We start from the raw sequence: 10,042 nt of genomic DNA, 5'->3' as shown, positions 1-10,042 counted from the left end.
TTAGGATATTAACATATTTTAATACTACACGTTAAATCACTTATAAGTGTAGTAACCATGTTTATTTTGGTTAATTATCTATTTAGGTATATGTTATATTTAAGTATATTATAAAAGGTTGTTTATTCTCTTGTTTATATCATACTTTTTATTTGGGGGCACTAACACTGGAATCTGTTTTCCAGTGCACTTGAACTCGTCTACACTAAAGTCCTAGGAACAAACTCCTCTCTTTTATTCAAATCATCCTCTAGTTACTAAGGGGGGGGGGGGGGGGGACACAACTACTCCAACTTTAAATTCAAATTCACTTAAGGGGGGGTTATTCTACAATGAAGTGGAATGAATTCCCCCCGCATTACCTAGTTCATCAAATAATGGCGTTAGCGTAGAAAAAATTGAATTGAAGTGAGATTATACCATTTCATTTGCTCAGGCAAAAACGGGGAAAAGTTGATTCATACCTATTTTGTGAATCAACCACTCCCCCCCCCCCCAAAAGAAAAAAAATTATAATCATTAGCTATTTTCCTCTCCCTCTCCCTCAGCCTTTGTCTCCCGATGATTTTTTTTGCCCCATCTTCTTCCTCTCGTCTTCGCTCCCTCTTTGCTCCCTCTCTTCCCTCTCCCCCCCGGCCATCAGCCTCCCCTCCTCTCATCTCCCTCTCGACCTCCGTCGTAGCTCGGCCTCCCTCTCTTCTCACTCTCGGCGTACCATTGGAGTGCCACCTCCGTCGTCGTCATCGTTGCTCGCTGGCCTGCCGCTGAGGAAGACGATGGTTTAATTTTTCCTAAGTTAAGGAAAAATTAAACCATCATAATAAGAATAATAATTTATATTTTTTTATAAAATTATTAAATTTATTTATTTAATATATTTATTTTATAATTGCTATATTAAATTAAAATATTTTTAAAATAAATATTTGATAAATTGTTTTGGTTTAATTATCCCATTGCTATAATTAATTAAACCAATGGTTTTAATTTTTGTGACAATATATTATTAATTATTAATACATAAAAATATATATTATGTTATTGATAAATATATTTATTTATTTATTATATTTATTTCTTATTATTATATTAAATTAGTGAGTTTTAATGTTAAAATATTTCTTATGTTATTAAAAAATAATTTATTTGTATATTATATGCGCTTTGTTATTTTTACATTTTTTGTTATTTTTTAATCATTTGTTTTAGTCACACGTAATACTTGTATTAATTTAAAATAAATTATAATCATTAAGTAATATAATATAATATTTATTTAATTAGGATATTAACATATTTTAATACTACACGTTAAATCACTTATAAGTGTAGTAACCATGTTTATTTTGGTTAATTATCTATTTAGGTATATGTTATATTTAAGTATATTATAAAAGGTTGTTTATTCTCTTTTTTATATCATACTTTTTATTTGGGGACACTAACATTGGAATTTGTTTTCCAGTGCACTTGAACTCGTCTACACTAACACCCAAGGGTGAGTTGAAGTTGAATTAATTTAAGTTCAATTTAATTCTTCACTTCAGTTCAAGTTTATTGTGGATTATTCACTTCAATTCAATTCTTCACTTCAATTAGTCAACAAACTGGAAATTTGATCTTTATCTTCATCTTCATCTCATGCATCTACATGATCTTCATCTTCAAAAACAATTTCCAGTGTTAGTGCCCCCAAATGAGGAAAACACAAAAACTAAGAGAATTAGTAACTTGTAAAGTATACTTAATTAAAATATAATATTTAAACATCAAATTAGGTAAAATAAACATTATTACCACGCAAATAACTAATTTAATGTATAACTAAAATATATTAATGTACTAATTAATTTAATTATATATTATATTAGTTAAAGATCTGTTTATTGTACATTAATACTGTAATTACATGAGTCAATTAACTGTGCACATGATTAATCATAAAAAATAAATAAATAACGTTAAAAATAACATAACGAATATAATACATTTAAGTTATTGATTTATTGATAATATATGGTGTTCTTTAACATAAAAAAGTCATGATTAAACAGGAAAAATTTATCAAATACTAATTTTAACACACTATATATTTTTACATATTATTAATTACAAATATTTTTCCATTAAATATAAAACCATTGATTTTATTAATTATAAAAATGAGTTAATTAAACCAAGTGCTTGAGTAAAAAATAATTTAATTACCACTATTAAATCACTAATACAATAGAGTAAATGGGGAAATCGAAGAAAATGGGAAAATTGAAATCGAAATGAGGAAATTGAAATTGAAATTGAAATCGAAATCGAAATTGAAATGGGGAAATCGAAATTGTAATCGAAATGGGAAATCCAATTAAATTGGAAGGTATTTTGGGGAAAAGGAGAATAGCGAGAGAGAGAAGGGAGTGGGAGGCCGAAAACGAGAGGGAGTAGAGACGGAGGGCGGAGACGAGAGGGAGCAGAGACGGAGGCCGGAGAGGAGAGTCCGAGAGAAGAGAGGGAGCAGAGACATCGGGGGCGCAGGGAGACGAGAGAGGGGGTGCGGGAGAGAGGGAGGAAAAAATGAAAATGAGGACGCGCGAGAGAGGGGAAAAAAATGTCGCATGGTTTGAACCCCCGCGAGTCCTTCGTCTGGATGAATGGCAAAAAGGGTCAGAAACCACTTGAATTTTTTTATAACATGGAGATGAAGGACCGCTTCATCCCCAACATCCAGATGAAATGTCATCTGCACTCCACTAACAACTTCAACTGATGAAGGGCGTAATGCAATTGATCTTCATCTCAGACTTCAAGTTGACTAATCCACTCTAAATGATTTAATTCAACTTCAACTTCAAATTGGGTATTAGTCAACACGAGTTCAAGTGCATTGGAAAATAAATTCCAATGTTAGTGGCCCAAAATGAGAAATATAACCAAAACAAGAGAATGAGTAACTTGTAATAATATACTTAAATAGAACATGTATACCTAAACACCAACTTAACCAAAACAAACATAATTACTACACTAATAAGTAATTTAATGTATAATTAAAAATATTAATTATTTAATTATTTAAAATATATTAATTAGTGATTGCAGTTTATTGTACATTAACACAGTAATTACGTATGATTATTAATTATAAAATATAAATAAATACAAAGTAAAAAATAACATAAACGAATATAATAAATTAATTAATTATTTTATTAATAACACAAGATGATTTTTTTACATAGTACTAATTAATAATTTATTTCCACTAAATTAAAAAAGATTAGTTTAATTATTTATAAAAATGGGATAATTATTGAATAATAATCGATCAAAGGCTTACTTTAACTATATTTTAATTACCAGTCTTAAATATCTAATTTAATATAACAATAAAATTTATGAATAAAATAAATAAATAAATATACTATTTTATCCATAACCTAAGATAGATTATTAATAACATATATATATATATAATTAAAAATTAAAAAAAATTCTTGAAAACGAATCGATTTACTCATAGTAATCCACAATTTGCAGCATAAAACATTTATGCCTCGGAAGATAACAACGAGTTTGTGTCTTTAATATTATAATCATCAAGTTACCAGTTTAATACATGTGAATGACAAAATACATGTCCAAAAACAATAAGGTACAACCATCATTTATCATTCCACATGTGAATCACTATGGCATTTCGATATTGTGCGGCTCTTATGGATTCTAATGCACGTCGCCTCTGAATGTTTGTTGATTGGTTATCCACATCCACAGGACTATCGTTATCTACATCATCATTTACACTTACTAATTGGACCACATCGCCTCCTCCACTAAGCTCATCACCTTAATCATCATCTTCCATTTCAAACATATCATTGTAATCCTCTCTATTTATATAATTATGTAATATGCAACAAACAACTACATTTTTTATATGGATCTTATAAGAAAACAGAGGAGTGCCTTTCAACATTTGAAATTAACTTTTTAAAGCACCAAAAGTTCATTTAATAGTATTCCTCAAAGAGGAGTGCCTTCGGTTAAATAATTCTTTATCATTTATAGGAAGATTATCTCCAAATTCTTGCAGACGATAACAAATTCCTCGATATGGAGCCAAAAATCCAGGAAGATTTGCATAACCAGCATCGACTAGATAATATTTACCTACAATAGAAGATATATTTTACATAAAATAATGGAAGATAATAATAGATAAAAAAATACTAGATAAAAATATATTATTTATCTTCAGGTACAAAGAGCCTAGCTTAGCGAGTCAATGTGTTCTTCAGTACACGGGAATCAACTACTGATCCCTCCCATCCAGCAAGTACATAAGTGAATTGCATGTCAAATGTATAAGCTGCCATCACATTTTGTGATAGACAACCTTTTCTGTTCCAGAACCTTTGTTGATCTTCAAGTGGGATGTTCACTTTGATACGAGTTCCATCAATAGCCCCAATACAATCCTAATTATTCCATTTCGATTAATATTGACTAACTTTGTATATTAATTTAAAATTATTCATTAGATGGCAAATAATGTTACATTAAAGTACGAATAAAACATTGGATTGTTTAAAATTTCCGAGTGAGTGAGTTTGAAGGCCATTTGATGTAATCAAAGTGAAGTTTGAGAGTAACATTCAACACCTTATTGAAATACCTACTTATGGTTCAGTTCGATCTATCAAACATTTCTGTTGTGATAGTATATGTTTGTTGTTGACCAACAATTAGGAGAAAATATGCAAGTTATTCTTCCACTGAGATAGTCTTTGTGGCTGACAAAAATCCTCTACTATTAAGTATCTCTACCAATTTGTGAAATACAATTTGATTTATCCTATAAACTCTAAAAAATTTAACAGATGAGTTGTCTAGTGCCTTCTTAGTTGGTGTCTCCATCCATTTGCTAGCATTAAATTGCAACTCTATCAACAAGTCTGGGATTTCCAGGAGCAATCACTGTCGGCATTACCATCTTTAGACTTGATGACATCCCTAAATGGCTCAGCGCTTTCCTTCATTGCATCAATGAATCTGCTAGTGTCATTAGTAGACATTTCGGTTATCTTTCTATGACGAGTTGAAGGTGACGGGTTACTTATTCGAGACTGCTCAGATGCTAACTGATTCCCTCTAAAGAATGGCGATGGAGTATCCCTAACTACATCGACATCCTCGAGCTCGGTAATCAGTGCCCATTATGACTCACAAAGGAGATCATCACCCAAATCTACGTTCATTTGACTAGTTGTTCCCATGGTTATTGAGTTTCCTACTACTAAAGCCAATTTGTTGTAAAGCGTGCACCCTTCACGTCTATACTTCTCAACATTTCTATGCTCCTACAAGAAAAAAATATATTTTTTAGACGTCTTGGAATAGAGTTCTAGTAATGCAGAAAACATACAAAATGTTTTGTAGTACAACATGATTTACTAACCTTGATGTAGTATTGCTATACAAATTGACATGCAGTAACTCATTGTATAGTTGCATCCTAATCGAACCTACTAGTGTTGAGACAACTTGTTACTATTTGGTACATTTTCTTATATGATTATGTTCGATTATTAGCCTGTTCACAATTTTTTTTATTTACTGCGTTTTCATTGAACTTATTGACTCAATTCATATACACCTCATGCTTCCAAATTCCATTGGGCAACTTGTTCCCCATATTGACCTGCTCGACTAACAAATCGAGCATTTTGTTGTCTTTTTCGAAAATCCAAATGTCATATGTTCGAACATTTTCTTGTCTTCTTCCAACCATTTCTAATCTAAATTGAAGATGATCTTTATGGAAAAAACTTTATCAGACAACTTTTACTCGTCATAGTAACTAGGGATACATGGAAATACAAAAAACCACTGAAAAAAAAAACCACATGATGGATATTTATAACAGCCGAATCTCTTCACTACATGGCAAAGATCATTCCATAGCACCTAAAAAATTATTCAACAACATTCTATAACATTTAAAAATTAATCAAACTAATTCCATTGCAGATTAAGTTGGTGTTAGTGTACCACTAACAGCTTCTTTGAATCACCTAAATAATGCGCGTGAACTTTAACTCCTGATTTCCTGATTCATGTCGACTAACCCACCCTCCCAAACGGGACAGTTCAAATCCAATTTAGTTACTTTGACTTAGATTTTCATGTATCTGAATATGAAAACCTGTTCGTATCAAGGGAGATCGGTAAAAACCATAAATAATATTTATATATATATATTTTTGAAATACATTGTAATAAAATTTTCGTGAAGAGACCATTTCATTTCCATAGTAGACTCTGCCGCTCTACCATGGGTAACGTAACCCCGTTTAAACATTAGACCCGACCCCGTTAGTTGACGGCCCAGCGAGTCGTCGGTCAAAACTAAAAGTTGTTGCGGGTGCGGCCATGCCCTGTGCTATCAAACTAAACAGTAACAAGACAAAACCCGGCATGGGTTGGTGGCTCCGGTGGTCCCTACGCTCGGTGGACGGAACCGGGAACTGTACCATCAGAGCCACCACACCTGAATCTGGAGGCTTGTCATCTTTCCTCACGTGAATCCACGTGCCTGCTGGTTCCTGGTCGTTTCCACCAGTTTCCGCGCATCCCGCGACGGCGACGGGGACGCACCGCTATGCGGAATAAGGACCGTGAGCTGTAGTGTCAGCAGCCATGGCGGCACTGTGGAAGGTGGAATTCCCCATGAGGCTGCAGATTCTAAAAACGGGAAGAAAAGGAAAAAAGCAAATAGGAAACTATAAATTGCTCTCTTCAACGAGAAGGAAGAGTACGGCCACGGAGTTGGATTAACACGTGGGAGCTGTCGCCGTATCTAAGAAAAATTCAGGAAGTGGGATTAAGAGGAAAGATTACAGGAATATTTCGATTTTGAGTTTCAGAACGGAGAGCTACGAATGCGCGTATGTGAGAAGTTAGGCAAAGGGGGTATTTTAGGGATTTCTATCAAACGTACGACGTACGACGTACAAACTCAAAAAAGTAGAAAGTAGAAGACAAAGTTGTCAATATACGCAAGGAGTCTTTGCCACCGGACGATTCCGTCGACATATAGAAAAGCTCAGGGCTATTATCGTAATTTTATCATCAGGTCACCCTGTCCCTCTCCCTGCTGTATAAAATAATGTTGGCGACTTTCTTCTCTCACGTATCTGCCTTCCTCCCGTCTCTCGCCTCTCGCCTCGCTCTGAGTGAGAATCGAGAAAGCTTGAATTTTTAGGGTTCTTTATTGATTGACTGCTTGTCTGATCCGGTTTCCTTCACGAAGGTCTTATTTCTCGACACTGGATTTTGGTATCTTGCTCGTAAAGATTGACCGATTTCTTGAGCTTTCCGTCGGACAACCAGCGGGAGGCAGATCGCCGGGATTTTTGTAGGTTTTCGTGGACTTTGTCTCGGTGAACGGAAAAGCGGAATCCTTTTCCGGGTCTTGTTGGTTTCATCGTTGGGAAATTGGGATTTAGGAGCCGTCTTGGTTGAGGTCGATCTTTTGCTCTGTTTTTTCTAAGAAACAGAACCGAGGATCGTCACTCTGTTTTGCTGTTTTTGAGGTTGTTTTGTGCTGTTGAATTGGATTATTGTTTTAGTTTGTGCGATCCTCTATTAGTCGACTAGGCAATAAGGAATGGCGTTCGCAGCGAATCAATCTCTGTTGTCTTTAACTAGTTCTGGTGTCTTCCTTCCTAAATCCCCATCCCTGGGACCACGATTCGTGTCACTTCCGTCCGTCTCTGTGTCTAAGACGCCTAAATCCGGTCTCTCCATACAAAAGCCTCTGTACCTGTCGCAGGTGAGAGATTTCTCTTTTGGATCAGTTAAAAGTAGTGAATCTCAGAGGCCGGAATTCGAGTGCAAAGCTTATGAAGCCGATCGCGCCGAACCAGTCCACATTACTGAGCCGTCAGAGGCGGCGAAGAAGTTAAAAATTGGAATCTACTTCGCTACTTGGTGGGCGCTGAATGTGGTTTTCAATATCTACAACAAGAAGGTTTTAAACGCCTTTCCTTATCCCTGGCTCACATCTACACTCTCCCTCGCTACTGGATCGCTTATGATGCTCATCTCTTGGGCTACTGGAATCGCGGAAGCACCTAAGACAGATCTGAACTTCTGGAAGGCCCTTGCACCAGTAAGTGTTATGTTCTTCTTTTGTCTGTTTGGCTTTTTGAATATTCATTCTGTTGGTTCAAGAATAATTTGTTCTTTCCATCTGTAGGTAGCGGTGGCGCACACCATTGGCCATGTTGCGGCCACCGTCAGTATGTCCAAAGTCGCTGTTTCTTTCACTCATATTATTAAGAGTGCAGAGCCGGCGTTTAGTGTTCTGGTATCAAGATTTTTGCTGGGGGAAACTTTTCCAATCCCTGTATATCTCTCACTTCTGCCGATCATCGGCGGGTGTGCCCTTGCTGCAGTTACGGAGCTCAATTTCAACATGATTGGTAAGGAGGGATGATAGAGAGATCAGGGAATTGACTGCATCTTATCTCAAAACTGTTTTAAGATTCTTTATTTTTGGAAAGTTCTTTATTAGAACGTCTGCTTTGATCTGTTGTGATCATATTTTGCTCTGTGCGTGTTGTTAAATTTGCTGAAGTTGTGGTTTGTCTTCTTCTTAGGGTTTATGGGAGCGATGATCTCAAATTTGGCGTTTGTTTTCCGGAACATTTTCTCGAAGAGAGGGATGAAGGGGAAAGCTGTTAGTGGAATGAACTACTACGCTTGTCTCTCCTTGTTATCCCTCGTGATTCTTACGCCTTTTGCAGTTGCAGTTGAGGGCCCTCAGATGTGGGCAGCTGGCTGGCAAAATGCCCTTTCTGAAATTGGACCCAACTTCATCTGGTAAACCACAAAAATCAACCTCTTTTCTTTGCTTGCAGCCGCCTGATTAGAAATTTCTGATGCGAATTTTTTTTCTTTGCAATGTGGTTATGGCATGGCAGGTGGCTGGCTGCTCAGAGTGTGTTCTACCACCTCTACAACCAGGTCTCGTACATGTCTCTAGATGAAATATCTCCATTGACGTTTAGCGTTGGAAACACTATGAAGCGCATTTCTGTCATCGTCTCATCTATTATCATCTTCCACACGCCTGTGCAACCTGTCAATGCTCTTGGAGCTGCCATTGCCATCCTCGGAACCTTCCTCTACTCCCAGGTAAATTTCTTCTATAATTACTGAACTTTCGGTAAATTTCAGCAAATGGAGAATAAAGATTTTCTTGTGTGTTGTTTTACAGGCCAAGCAGTGAGGAATGCAAAAAAGCCATCGAGAGTATGAAGTGATTGAAAGTGCAGGCAGTTCCTGTAGGTGGTGCCCTCAGTTTTGGTCACAGTTGCTTGTTGTAGATAGTATTATATACATAAGTATTCACATATTTACTATAGACGTAAGAGGATAGATAGGAGGTGCATTTTGATTTTTTTTTTTTCTTTTCTTTCATAAGAGGCATCCCACCCTTTCGGTGGCATAGTGAAATGTCCGAAGAAGAAGAACAATTTTGTAAGTTTTTACACTTGTGAGAATAAAACTGATAAAGAAGGAGAGAGTAGCCTCCTTCAGATGCTTTTCTTTCACATGTCGATAATTTGCATTTATTCTCCGGCGCCGGTGCTGGTTCTGGTAAAATTTTCTGCTCTGGTTGACTATCAAGCATTTCAAATCGTCTCTAAAGCAGTTCATTATGTCACTTCGTACATCCAAAAGATTTTTCTTCTAAGCCTTCAAACTCCTTTCTTCATTCCTCCCGATTTGACATGGAATGAAGAATATAGAATCCGGCCACGGGGAGAAATGAAGGGTAAATACATTGACAATAACTTCTCCGTTACCAGTAGTCATTCCGCTGCAGGTGGATACGCCGTACATCCAACAAGTTGTCTGATACCACCGCCGGCCGGTGACAATACCTTAGATGTTAGCAACGGCGAGCGGCCACCGGAAGAGGAGCTATAAACCACACGAAGAAGTGGGGCTTCTCCGTTGTCGTACCAAGAAGCTTGGG

The 10,042-nt window shown here is 36.1% G+C and overlaps 1 protein-coding gene across 1 annotated transcript; it reads left to right on the top strand.

Annotated features, from left to right (window-relative positions):
• The first annotated feature begins 7,206 nt into the window (after positions 1–7,206).
• Positions 7,207–9,614, top strand: LOC137966435 (glucose-6-phosphate/phosphate translocator 1, chloroplastic-like). Its single transcript, XM_068813042.1, has 5 exons — positions 7,207–8,167; positions 8,255–8,480; positions 8,658–8,880; positions 8,982–9,195; positions 9,278–9,614. Exons 1-5 carry the CDS (start codon positions 7,664–7,666, stop codon positions 9,287–9,289), a joined length of 1,179 nt encoding a protein of 392 aa, XP_068669143.1. The 5' UTR covers positions 7,207–7,663; the 3' UTR covers positions 9,290–9,614.
• Positions 9,615–10,042: the final 428 nt, after the last annotated feature.

The sequence above is a fragment of the Aristolochia californica genome, unplaced genomic scaffold (assembly GCF_029961685.1).
Source record: "Aristolochia californica isolate CCGP_79_NKW_82.1479 unplaced genomic scaffold, dmAriCali1.0.hap1 SCAF_5, whole genome shotgun sequence".
Classification (NCBI taxonomy): Eukaryota; Viridiplantae; Streptophyta; class Magnoliopsida; order Piperales; family Aristolochiaceae; genus Aristolochia; species Aristolochia californica.
The sequence above is the reverse complement of the archived record's forward strand: the minus strand, read 5'-3'. Positions and strand labels throughout refer to the sequence as shown.